The sequence below is a fragment of the Mizuhopecten yessoensis genome, unplaced genomic scaffold (genome assembly GCF_002113885.1).
Source record: "Mizuhopecten yessoensis strain PY_sf001 unplaced genomic scaffold, ASM211388v2 scaffold10485, whole genome shotgun sequence".
Classification (NCBI taxonomy): domain Eukaryota; kingdom Metazoa; phylum Mollusca; class Bivalvia; order Pectinida; family Pectinidae; genus Mizuhopecten; species Mizuhopecten yessoensis.
In genome coordinates this window covers 341757-354920 of record NW_018408570.1, presented here as the reverse complement: position 1 = coordinate 354920, position 13164 = coordinate 341757, and the positions used below count along the sequence as shown (strand labels likewise).

General features: G+C 39.7%; 1 protein-coding gene across 1 annotated transcript in view; it reads right to left on the bottom strand.

The window, feature by feature from the left end:
• The window catches only part of LOC110460830 (protein cappuccino-like), a 62927-nt gene that overhangs the window by 11700 nt on the left and 38063 nt on the right, over positions 1-13164 (bottom strand). The window contains exons 16-19 of the mRNA XM_021514005.1: positions 12668-12851; positions 12343-12438; positions 10763-10814; positions 10282-10431 (exon numbers count right to left, since the gene is read on the bottom strand). Of these exons, the coding sequence (XP_021369680.1) occupies positions 10282-10431; positions 10763-10814; positions 12343-12438; positions 12668-12851 (482 nt within the window). The remainder of the gene's footprint in view (positions 1-10281; positions 10432-10762; positions 10815-12342; positions 12439-12667; positions 12852-13164) is intronic.

Below are 13164 nucleotides of genomic sequence, written 5' to 3'. Positions count from 1 at the left end.
TTGTATGAAGTTTTGTAGAACTTAACAGTTGTATGGAGTTTTGTAGAACTAAACAGTTGTATGAAGTTTTGTAGAACTTAACAGTTGTATGGAGTTTTGTAGAACTAAACAGTTGCATGGAGCTTAATGTCGTTAACCTCTAACGAGGATGAATGCAGTAGAGTGATGACAACTAATTTTTACATGGCAGGCACATTACAAAAAAAATCTCATAAAGATTGTACATTTAAAAAGTTGAAAAACCCCCACAAGCAATCATAGATTTGATATCATTTCCATAAGAAATGAACAAAATAACATATGCGACCAGTGAGAGGAGATGATATAACTTTAAGAAAAAAATCAATGTTGATGTTATTTCATTCACAAAAACGTCATTAAAATAACAGAGCAATGTGGCAAGTAGTGGGCTGTTAAAACAGCTGGTACTCTATCTGAGCTATGGGGATTTCTGTCCCCACTACACCAAAATACCGGAAGATATGACAAATTATTTTATATCAACATGATTCCAGCAGACACCCTGACTTACCACCTATGTATACCAGCCTGATATCAGCTGTAACGAATGAAACTGAACCAATTTTAATCATGGACATTTATCTAAATACCTCACACTTGATGGTGAGAAGTAGCCATGTTTGATGTGAATTTTATCAGTAGCTACCTACAGACTGGGGAGAAAATAACTTGCTATCTATTACACCATCCGGGACTCCCTCTGCCACACAAAAACACAGGTTAATGCCTTAAAGTGTTTTACTAATTTTTCAGAAAACCTTTTTGGCGGTTGAATGAAAGATGTATTAATAGCAGTGTGATATCAGGAAGAGAATGATAATGAAGACTGTGTTACACAAGCACATGTATTTATACAGATATGTGGGATCAAAGAGGGCTGTCTATAGGGGAATCTCACGTGTTACCCTATGGCGGGGATGAAGACTGCTGCCTATAACAGGATCCCACGTGTCACCCTATGGCGGGGATGAAGACAGCTTTCTATAACGGGATCCCACGTGTCACCCTATGGGGGGGATGAAGACGGCTGTCTACAACAGGATCCCACGTATTACCCTATGGCGGGGGTGAAGACGGCTTTCTATAGCGGGATCCCACGTGTCACCCTATGGAGGGGATGAAGAAAGCTTTCTATAACAGGATCCCACGTGTCACCCTATGGGGGGGATGAAGACGGCTGTCTACAACAGGATCCCACGTATTACCCTATGGCGGGGGTGAAGACGGCTTTCTATAGCGGGATCCCACGTGTCACCCTATGGTGGGGATGAAGACAGCTTTCTATAACAGGATCCCACGTGTCACCCTATGGGGGGGATGAAGACGGCTGTCTACAACAGGATCCCACGTATTACCCTATGGCGGGGATGAAGACGGCTGTCTATAACAGGATCCCACGGGTCACCCTATGGCGGGGGTGAAGACGGCTTTCTATAACGGGATCCCACGTGTCACCCTATGGTGGCGATGAAGACTGCTGTCTATAACAGGATCCCACGTGTCACTCTGTGGGGGGGGTGAAGACTGCTGTCTATAACAGGATCCCTCATGTCACCCTATGGCGGGGATGAAGACGGCTGTCTATAACAGGATCCCACGTGTCAGCCTATGGCGGGGATGAAGACTGCTGCCTATAACAGGATCCCACGTGTCACCCTATGGCGGGGATGAAGACGGCTGTCTATAACAGGATCCCACGTGTCACTCTGTGGTGGGGATGAAGACTGCTGTCTATAACAGGATCCCAATGTTACCCTATGGCGGGGATGAAGACTGCTGTCTATAACAGGATCCCACGTGTCACTCTGTGGTGGGGATGAAGACTGCTGTCTATAACAGGATCCCACGTGTTACCCTATGGCGGGGGTGAAGACGGCTGTCTATAACAGGATCCCACGTGTCACTCTGTGGGGGGGGTGAAGACTGCTGTCTATAACAGGATCCCACGGGTTACCCTATGGCGGGGAGGAAGACGGCTGTCTATAACAGGATCCCACGTGTCAGCCTATGGCGGGGATGAAGACTGCTGCCTATAACAGGATCCCACGTGTCACCCTATGGCGGGGATGAAGACGGCTTCCCAGGATTCCCTGTCACTGTGGTTGGAATAAAGAGGGCTGCCTAAAGCTGGATCCCCTGTCCCTCTTTGGTGGAGATAAAAGGGCTGTTTAGGGATCATCTGCATCACCCTGTAGTTTGAATGAAGAGGGCTGTCTAAGAATTCCATGTGTCATGCTGTGATGGGGATGAAGTCCCCTGTATCTATCAGCTGTCTCTCATAAACAATGCTGTCAATACTGGCCCAGCACTAGCAATGGGGTGAATCATTGGAGACAGCACTTATCATCACTTGTAAAAATTTCAATAAAACAAACATTGGTGATTTAAGCCTTTACATCCCATTAGCCTGTCTGTATACCTGGGTTCCTGGTTGGAAATATACTCCACCTCTGTAATCCCACTTCCATCACACCATAAATAATAAAATGGAATGGCTAATCTGATGGAAGAAAGGAGAAAGGAAGACTACATACTGAGTTGAGGCACAGCAGCATCCCTCACTAAATCTTTGTAACTCTGACCTATATCTAGCTAGCTTCCTGTATTATGATAAAACTTCAACATACAAAATCATATAAACATGATCAATTCAAGCACTTCAACTTTGGAGATATAGGAATTCATACTTCCTCTGAATAAAACAGAGAAATTCTCTTTGAACATTATTTTTGCCGAGTTTATATCATAAACTGTCATTAAACAAAATAGACATAATTTTGACTTAAAATTAGATAAAATATGAATTTGATTTAAAAGTTGTGATAAGTGATATTAAGCAGTGTGAGGTGTTGGCTGGGGTATCTAGTGTACTGGTGGCTCAGCTAGTCAACCCTAGGTGTAAGTGTTGGATGGTGGCTCAGCTAGTCAGCCCTATGTGTAAGTGTTGGCTGGGGGTATCTAGTGTACTGGTGGCTCAGCTAGTCAGCCCTAGGTGTAAGTGTTGGATGGTGGCTCAGCTAGTCAGCCCTAGGTGTAAGTGTTGGCTGGGGGTATCTAGTGTAATGGTGGCTCAGCTAGTCAGCCCTAGGTGTAAGTGTTGACTGGGGGTATCTAGTGTAATAGTGGCTCAGCTAGTCAGCCCTAGGTGTAAGTGTTGGCTGGGGGTATCTAGTGTAATGGTGGCTCAGCTAGTCAGCCCTAGGTGTAAGTGTTGGCTGGGGGTATCTAGTGTAATGGTGGCTCAGCTAGTCAGCCCTAGGTGTAAGTGTTGGCTGGGGGTATCTAGTGTAATGGTGGCTCAGCTAGTCAGCCCTAGGTGTAAGTGTTGACTGGGGGTATCTAGTGTAATAGTGGCTCAGCTAGTCAGCCCTAGGTGTAAGTGTTGGCTGGGGTATCAAGTGTAATAGTGGCTCAGCTAGTCAGCCCTAGGTGTAAGTGTTGGCTGGGGGTATCTAGTTTAATAGTGGCTCAGCTAGCCAGCCCTAGGTGTAAGTGTTGGCTGGGGTATATAGTGTACTGGTGGCTCAGCTAGCCAGTCCTAGGTATAAGTAATGGCTGGGGTATACAGTGTAATGGTGGCTCAGCTAGTCAGCCCTATGTGTAAATGTTGGCTGGGGGTATCTGTGTACTGGTGGCTCAGCTAGTCAGTCCTAGGTGTTAGTGATGGCTGGGGTATCTCGTGTACTGGTGGCTCAGCTAGTCAGCCCTAGGTGTTAGTGTTGGCTGGGGTATCTAGTGTAATGGTGGCTCAGCAAGTCAGCCCTAGGTGTTAGTGATGGCTGGGGGATCCAGTGTAATGGTGGCTCAGCTAGTCAGTCTTAGGTGTTAGTGATGGCTGGGGTATCTAGTGTAATGGTGGCTCAGCAAGTCAGCCCTAGGTGTTAGTGATGGCTGGGGTATCTTGTGAACTGGTGGCTCAGCTAGTCAGTCCTAGTTGTTAGTGATGGCTGGGGTGTCTAGTGTACGGGTGTCTCAGCTAGTCAGCCCTAGTTGTTAGTGAGGGCTGGGGTGTCTAGTGTACGGGTGGCTCAGCTAGTCAGCCCTAGTTGTTAGTGATGGCTGGGGTGTCTAGTGTACGGGTGTCTCAGCTAGTCAGCCCTAGTTGTTAGTGATGGCTGGGGTGTCTAGTGTACGGGTGTCTCAGCTAGTCAGCCCTAGTTGTTAGTGATGGCTGGGGTTTCTAGTGTACTGGTGGCTCAGCTAGCCAGCCCTAGGTGTTAGTGATGGCTGGGGTGTCTAGTGTACTGGTGGCTCAGCTAGCCAGCCCTAGGTGTTAGTGTTGGCTGGGGTATCTAGTGTACTGGTGGCTCGGCTAGTCAACCCTAGGTGTAAGTGTTGGATGGTGGCTCAGCTAGTCAGCCCTATGTGTAAATGTTGGCTGGGGGTATCTGTGTAGTGGTTGCTCAGCTAGTCAGTCCTAGGTGTTAGTGATGGCTGGGGTATCCAGTGGAATGGTGGCTCAGCTAGTCAGCCCTAGATGTAAGTGTTGGCTTGGGTATCCGGTGTAATGGTGGCTCAGCTAGTCAGCCCTAGATGTAAGTGTTGGCTTGGGTATCCGGTGTAATGGTGGCTCAGCTAGTCAGCCCTAGATGTTAGTGATGGCTGGGGTATCTAGGGAACTGGTGGCTCAGCTAGTCAGTCCTAGGGGTTAGTGTTGGCTGGGATATCCAGTGTACTGGTGGCTCAGCTAGTCAGGTATCTAGTGTAATAGTGGCTCAGCTAGTCAGCCCTAGGTGTAAGTGTTGGCTGGGGGTATCTAGTGTAATAGTGGCTCAGCTAGTCAGCCCTAGGTGTAAGTGTTGGCTGGGGGTATCTAGTTTAATGGTGGCTCAGCTAGCCAGCCCTAGGTGTTAGTGTTGGCTGGGGTTTCTAGTGTACTGGTGGCTCAGCTAGCCAGCCCTAGGTGTTAGTGATGGCTGGGGTATCCTGTGTACTGGTGGCTCAGCTAGTCAGTCCTAGGTGTTAGTGATGGCTGGGGTTTCTCGTGTACTGGTGGCTCAGCTAGTCAGCCCTAGGTGTTAGTGTTGGCTGGGGTTTCTAGTGTACTGGTGGCTCAGCTAGCCAGCCCTAGGTGTTAGTGATGGCTGGGGTGTCTAGTGTACTGGTGGCTCAGCTAGCCAGCCCTAGGTGTTAGTGATGGCTGGGGTATCCAGTGGAATGGTGGCTCAGCTAGTCAGCCCTAGATGTTAGTGATGGCTGGTGTATCTAGTGAACTGGTGGCTCAGCTAGTCAGTCCTAGGTGTTAGTGTTGGCTGGGATATCCAGTGTACTGGTGGCTCAGCTAGTCAGCCCTAGATGTAAGTGTTGGCTTGGGTATCCAGTGTAATGGTGGCTCAGCTAGTCAGCCCTAGGTGAACCAACACATTTTTCATGTAGCTCATAAACAGTACAATTCCAGGAGTATACACACAAATGCGAATAGTTTTATAATATTGCTTTAGTCTCCTATGCTATACCTATATAGCTAGGGATCCTGTCCTTAATGCTATATCTAGAGAATCTCTTCTAAATCATATCTGTCCTGGGCTACACCTCCATATCAAGTCTCCTATGCTATACCTTCAGATCATGTCCTATATCTTAAGATCCTCTTCTAAGATAAATCTGTCCTGGGCTACACCTCCATATCAAGTCTTCTGTGCTATACCTATATAGCTAGAGATCCTGTCCTTAATGCTATATCTAGAGAATCTCTTCTAAATCATATCTGTCCTGGGCTACACCTCCATATCAAGTCTCCTGTGTTACCTTGAGATCATGTCCTGTGCTGTAACACCTCTCTTCAAATCATCGTGAAAATACTCACTTTATAAACCTCTCTCTTCAAATCATCCTTAAAATACTCACTTTATAAAAACCACTCTTCAAATCATCCTTAAAACACTCACTTTATAAACCTCTCTGTTCAAATCATCCTTAAAATATTCACTTTATAAACACCTCTCTCCAAATCATCCTTAAATTACTCACTTTATAAACCTCTCTCTTCAAAATCATCCTTAAAACACTCACTTTATAAACCTCTCTCTTCAAAATCATCCTTAAAACACTCACTTTATAAACCTCTCTCTTCAAAATCATCCTTAAAATTCTCACTTTATAAACACCTCTCTCCAAATCATCCTTAAAATACTCGCTTTATAAACACCTCTGTTCAAATCATCCTTAAAACACTCACTTTATAAACCTCTCTGTTCAAATCATCCTTAAGATACTCACTTTATAAACCTCTCTCTTCAAATCATCATTAAAATACTCACTTAATAAACACCTCCCGTCAAATCATCCTTAAATTACTCACTTTATAAACCTCTCTCTTCAAAATCATCCTTAAAATATTCACTTTATAAACACCTCTCTCCAAATCATCCTTAAATTACTCACTTTATAAAAACCACTCTTCAAATCATCCTTTAAATACTCATTTTATAAACACCTCTCTTCAAATCGTCCTTAAAATACTCATTTTATAAACACCTCTCTTCAAATCATCCTTAAAATACTCACTTTATAAACCCCTCTCTTCATATCATCCTTAAAATACTCACTTTATAAACGCCCCTTCGCTAACTTATCACCCACAAATACTCAATTTACAAACAAGTCTCCTTCTTCAACTCATTACTCTCAAATACTCATTTAAAAATCTTGTATTGTAATAGATATAACAAACCAATTTTTTGCAATGACTTTAAAGATAATTGTCAATCTTGCAGCAATAATGTTTGCTGTGAGATGTATAATACAGAAATGGTTATGATAAAAGACAATGTTCATCAATCTGAGCTAATTCAATGTGTGATGATCAAGGATTTACTCCCCGTGTAAAAACAAGCTAACTAAAAACAGCCTCGTTCACTTTCCGACAAGTCAGCTGTAGCAATTACACACAAAAATTGTTTTTATTACGTAACTATTCTTACACCTCATATCTGAAAAAAATACCCATAAAATATTGGAGTTTATTAGTAATCACACTTGGGTACACATGAAAGCAATTACCGGCAGGAGATTAACACACCTGTCCTATTACACAACGACTAAATCTTATTTCACCAATTCAGTTTCAAAAGGATGGAAATCGCTCTACACACAATCCCCATTAAATACAGCATTTCCAGCTGAAAATTTCTTCATCATAAAATGTTATGAGTGCTGGGATTAATTATATTCAGCATCCCGACAGGCTAGCTTCATATTCCAGTACGGCACAAAAATCCAAGCAACATCATTATTACAGAACAATTCAACTCACTTTATAACATCAACAGTTATAAACCAGAATACCGTTTATTTCATGTAATGCATTGTTAAGTTAATCCACATCATTGCCTTACCAATCCTTTTTACTTTTCACACATTTTATGATCAGAAGCTTTTTCATCTTGCACATAAAGGCCAAAAGCAAAAGTGTGTACTTCAGTGAGAAATGTTATTATAAATTGAGACCTAAGTAACAATATCAACTTAGAAGCCATGCTAAAAGACTAACATTCCCCACCCCTATCCCCGAGAATTACTGACAGACAAACTATTTTGATGAAATACTGGGTCATGTCTACCAGCGGTCCTCACTGAAGGCTGTAAAATTCAGTTCCGATATGAAAAGAAATATATCAACATTTGAAATGCTGCTCGAACGCATTTCTTACGTCACAAGAGATTTTCTCCAATAGCAAGCAAGCCTGTAACTTAGATTTTTTTTGACGAGCTGTAAATTAGAAATGAACTCTAAATAGGACAAGTGTGATGATAATGACTGGCAAATGACCAACATGTGGATTTTCTTACTACACAACAATTTCAATGTACATACACAGCATTTAGGATTAAAAGGAGCGGCATTCCTCACCATCCCTCATCACATAAACAACATTTTCACTTACTTATGAATTTTAAAGACACTCAAAATAGCAAGAAAATCCAATACCTGCTCATCTGAATTCTTATCCATATACATTTTATTATTTCATCTTAATTTAAGATAATACAGGAAGTAGTATAAAAAGAAAATGTAGCTGCTAATCTCTTCCAGTAGATTCTGTTTCCTTTTCTAAATTAATTTGTAAGGATGTGAATTATTCTTGGCATCCACACAGAAGTGTTGACGCTGAGAGTGAGAGTTTACCTTTTACTTAATTTAGAAGTGTCAGACTCAGCTGGTCCTTAAAACCGTTCTACACAGAATCATGCTAGAACAGCTCCGATACATGTATAGTGTATCACAGCCTCCCTACAGCATTATACACACAGTAGATACAGTATAAACATTGGTATAACAACTCTAAGCCCATGAATCCAATACTATATAGCATTTATATTATTATATATCACTAAGGTTTCATATTAGCTATATTCATAGAGGAAAACATTACATGAACAAAAATCCCTACAAATTTGTTGCCCTTCTCATACAGTCAGCTATCAATTGACAATAATAGCACTATACAAAAGACCTGCATCTGAGGTGAAATTCAGGAAAAATTCAAGTACATGTTATACCTGTTTTACCCCTACCTACAGTCAAGGTGTCCTGGTCCTACCACAGGTAATTATAGTGAATTACTAGACTATCCCTTACTACAGACAAAGTCCCCCGATCCTATTATAAGTAACAATAGTGGATTACTAGATCATCCCTAACTACAGACTAGGTCCCCCAATCCTATTATAAGTAAGTATAGTAGATTACTAGACTACCCCTTACTACAGACAAAGTCCCCCGATCCTATTATAAGTAATTATAGTGTATTACGAGACTACCCCTTGCTACAGACAAAGTCCCCCGACCCTATTATAAGTAATTATAGTGTATTACTAGACTACCCCTTAGTACAGACAAAGTCCCCCGACCCTATTATAAGTAATTATAGTGGATTAGTAGACTACCCCTTACTACAGACAGAGTCCCCCGATCCTATTATAAGTAATTATAGTGTATTACGAGACTACCCCTTGCTACAGACAAAGTCCCCCGACCCTATTATAAGTAATTATAGTGGATTACTAGACTACCCCTTACTACAGACTAGGTCCCCTGATCCTATCATAAGTAATTATTGTGGACTAGACCACTCCCTTCCTATGGATGAGGTCTCCTGGTCCTATCATAAGTAGGTCCCTGTGTTCTATCATAAGTAATTTTAGCAGACTAGACATCTCTCTTTCTATGGAGTAGGTCTCCTGGGCCTTCCACAGGCAATAAGAGTTGACTACTCGTTTATTCACTTTTGTAAACAAAAAACAATTTTCATAGTGTAGTCTGAAATATTCATCTATATAATTATGTTTTTTTTTTTACAGACAATAACATACTTTAACTTTTCTAAAGCATGCATTGCAATGAAGAAGTTTACATATATATGGTCTAAATTTGATTGGTCTAGCTTATACTTTTATAGAAACTGAGCTAAATGCAAAAACTCAGCATTAATGCTGCTGGCACCATCATTAAAGTGTGGCGTTGTTCCACCACAGGCTAGACAAAAATCCGTATTTTCCCATGTTTAAGGGTTCTTGTATATGTTACATAAAAGATATTCTCACATTGTTTTGATGTACAGCAATATACCAATCAGCTTTTTTTAATTTCAAAGAGATATTTTTATTGTGTGGACATAGGGCAAAGAAATCTGTATTTACATACATTTTAAATCTAAACTGAAACTGATATTTTCAAAGAAAAAGTTTCTGTTATAGATATACGCATTGCATATCAATCAAAATTGATCAATTAATTGTAAACGGTAAAATCCTATCATAGAAACTTTAATCATAACCAGAAATGTGTATTTCAATACCACACAAAACTTGAATATGGCATTTTCTAATGTAAGCATAGTATCCCCTTTTGTAAAAATAATAATTAGTGGAACACAAAAAATATGACCTTTGACCTTCTGACTTCTGAAACAACTAACTTGTATTACTTACAGCTACAGGAACCACTGTTACAGCATTCCTTGATAAAATGTGGAAAGCTCAGAAAAATATACCTTTCTAAACTCTATCTTCTTCCTCACATTATGGGGAAAATTCTCAAATGCATCATTGAACAAGAAGAAACATTGAGCTCACCAGAGTTACTCCCCCTGTATAAAACATTGAGCTCACCAGAGTTACTCCCCCTGTATACAATACTGCTGTACTACTGCAAATCTGAGGTTCAGCATAATTGTCTGCAAGAAAAAATTATCTGATATTTTTTTCCCCAGTATCATGCGATTTTTTTGTTCTGAACATCAAAATCATTGCTCTTACCTTTGCTTTAAGACTCGCTGTTGCTCTTTTTTCCAGAAATCCTTGAAATCTTTACAGAACCCCAGCCATAATGAGAAAAAATAGTCTGGAGTTACCTCCTTATCTCCACTCTTTGGTTTTACACAGAAAAACATGACAACTTCCTGGAACCTACAAGGTGAAAAAGTGAGAATATCTCTTATTGGTGCAGACAGAAAGGAACAATGATGAACTCCTTTACTTTAAGAATGTCATTAAATAAACATATTTATTTAATATAAAAATACATAAGCCTATTGAAATCTGACTTTACAAATTCCTGAAATTTTCTATAATGATTCTATGACCTAATTTGCTATTGAAGCTCTGTGAAGCATTAATTACAATTGGGCATATAAATTGATAAAACAACATACTGGAATTTTAATATTTGAGAAAAATAAAAAGCATATATTCTAACAACTGCTGTACACACAAACACACAGTAATGCATGATACTTACTTTTCACGACTTTCTTTCAAATTGTCTTCTTGTTCTTTATATTCACGACGTCCTACAACGCAAATCACAATGACAACTTAACATGACAGGATTTAACAAAAATATTTTTCTCTCTTAGGAACTTGATTTAGACTAATAAGATATAATTCAAAAACATAAATAAATCACAATTGAACATTATCTATTTCCTGATATTTAATCGGTGAAATAGGAAAATGAATAGGAACGAGAGATGAATTATTTTGTATGTTTATTCAGTAATTTTTTGTATACAAAAATTATATACAGGGTATATTATATAAATATATATCAAATGGTGTTATGAACTACTTCATATCCTTATATTTACATTTGCATGGCATTGTCACTATATAGCCTCTTTGAAAGCTGTGTCGTTGATGGGACTTTAATTACCATGCCGCACGAGCCATAATTACCATGCCGCACGAGACACAATTCTTAGCGTATTAATTACAACACTGACCGGAACTACAATATCCAATGTAAATAAACATGACGGCTGCTGAAATATCGCTGGGCATTGTGAGATTTGATAATGTCATTGTAAATTTATGTGCAAAATAAAAAATAAAATAAAAAACACTTTTATTACAACGAAAACAAGACCAAGGTCTGCAATATCGTACAAAATGCACATCGGTTGAAATCACCAATGCCGGCAATGGAAACAATTTTAACGCTCATGCAATTTATCAGAAATATCGTCTGTTACACTGCACTGATCAACAGGGGTTCGTTATAAATGTCTGAAATACACATATTCTATAGACCTACTGACACATATGTTACAGACCTACTGATATGAGTCACAGCACACATAAACATTCGTCATTTCAGACATTTGTAACGAACCTGTGCTCCGTCGCAAGATCACTCACTTCAAACGCTATCAGTTTCACGCGTCTCGGATCCACGGTTCCTCAGTTTCAGACGACATGTCAAATAACGATGCTGTTATAGAATCTACCGACTGTTGTCGGGTTCCCATACAATCAACAAATACATTCACGCCTGGATTCTTCACAAAATGAGCAAAGAGAAAAGTTCGAATTAACTTCCAAAAATAACTCCCTCGTGGAGGTCAAGGTCCCATTCACGGTGTTCACTGTATTTATCCATGCGCGAAATTTGTTCCGGGGGAAAATCGAAACAATTTCAAATCTAACTTTCAGCTCAGATTTCTATTGAAAAACTGGAATCACCCTATAGACATATCATACGCAATTGTATTGATACTAAATTGTGGAATAAATTTGAAGTGTTTGTTAAAATGTCAAAGTACTACTTTGTTTGCCAATCAGCACGCGACAATACGCTGTTCAAACTATTGAACAAAATTGTGTGGACTGTCGATAAGGCGGGCATTTTTATTTTAATTATAAATTATAAGTTAAAAAAGAACATAAGAGGCAGAGAAAACGTAAATATAAGTATTGACTACTAGCGCATTATGTTGTTTGCTTGCAAAGCTGTGTCATTCAAATAGATCATAAATACCATACAAAAACAGTTCAATGCTTAAATAACAACAAATGATACATTTTAAGAAACAAACGCACCTCTTTCGAAGAATTCAGTCATAATGTCCTGGAAAGGTTGCACGCATTGTTGACTAGCTTTGGACTTCATTATCCTCTCAGCACATTTCTCCGCCGCTGAAATCCAGCAACAATTCACATCTATCATCGTAATTTAAATTGTTCAGGTTTAGCCTATAATACAGCTGAACTACCATCATGCAACATTCAACTGAAGTAATTATGAGCATTTTCTTACTGATTTATTTGTTTATCGATTTGTTCTTCAAATATTATTACTAGAAACAAAAACAAAACAAAACACAACTGATAATCATACCAAAAATGTAATCAGTTTAACACCTACCGTCAAAATCTTTCTTTATTTTTTTCATCTCCTTTTCAATTTCATCAAATGCCACTAGTTTGGCCTGGTTCAGGTCACTTGTGTCAGGGATGGGAGCGGTCAGTCGATCCGAGCTGGTGATGTCATTTTCATACATCTTCACATACTGGGTAACAATGTACCACAGCAGACTTGACCGGTTGTCCTGTAAACACACAAATGTCAACATTGTCACCCAACAAATACTTCCCGATCAAATCCCATATACTGATCAATGAAAGTCAGCAATATTAATGCCAGCTTATACTTTCGAGTCAAATTTCTGTCACAGGTAAAGTATTGTTAGCAATATCACCACTAACAATACTTACCAGTTAAATCTCATACACAGATAAAGGTTTATAATCTCTTAAAATTTAAACATCTTCCGTACTTTTTGTTGTTTTCCTGTGTAATTGAAATTGAATTCAACACATGCTTAGCCTGAATATATCAAAAATACTTTATAAAACCATATT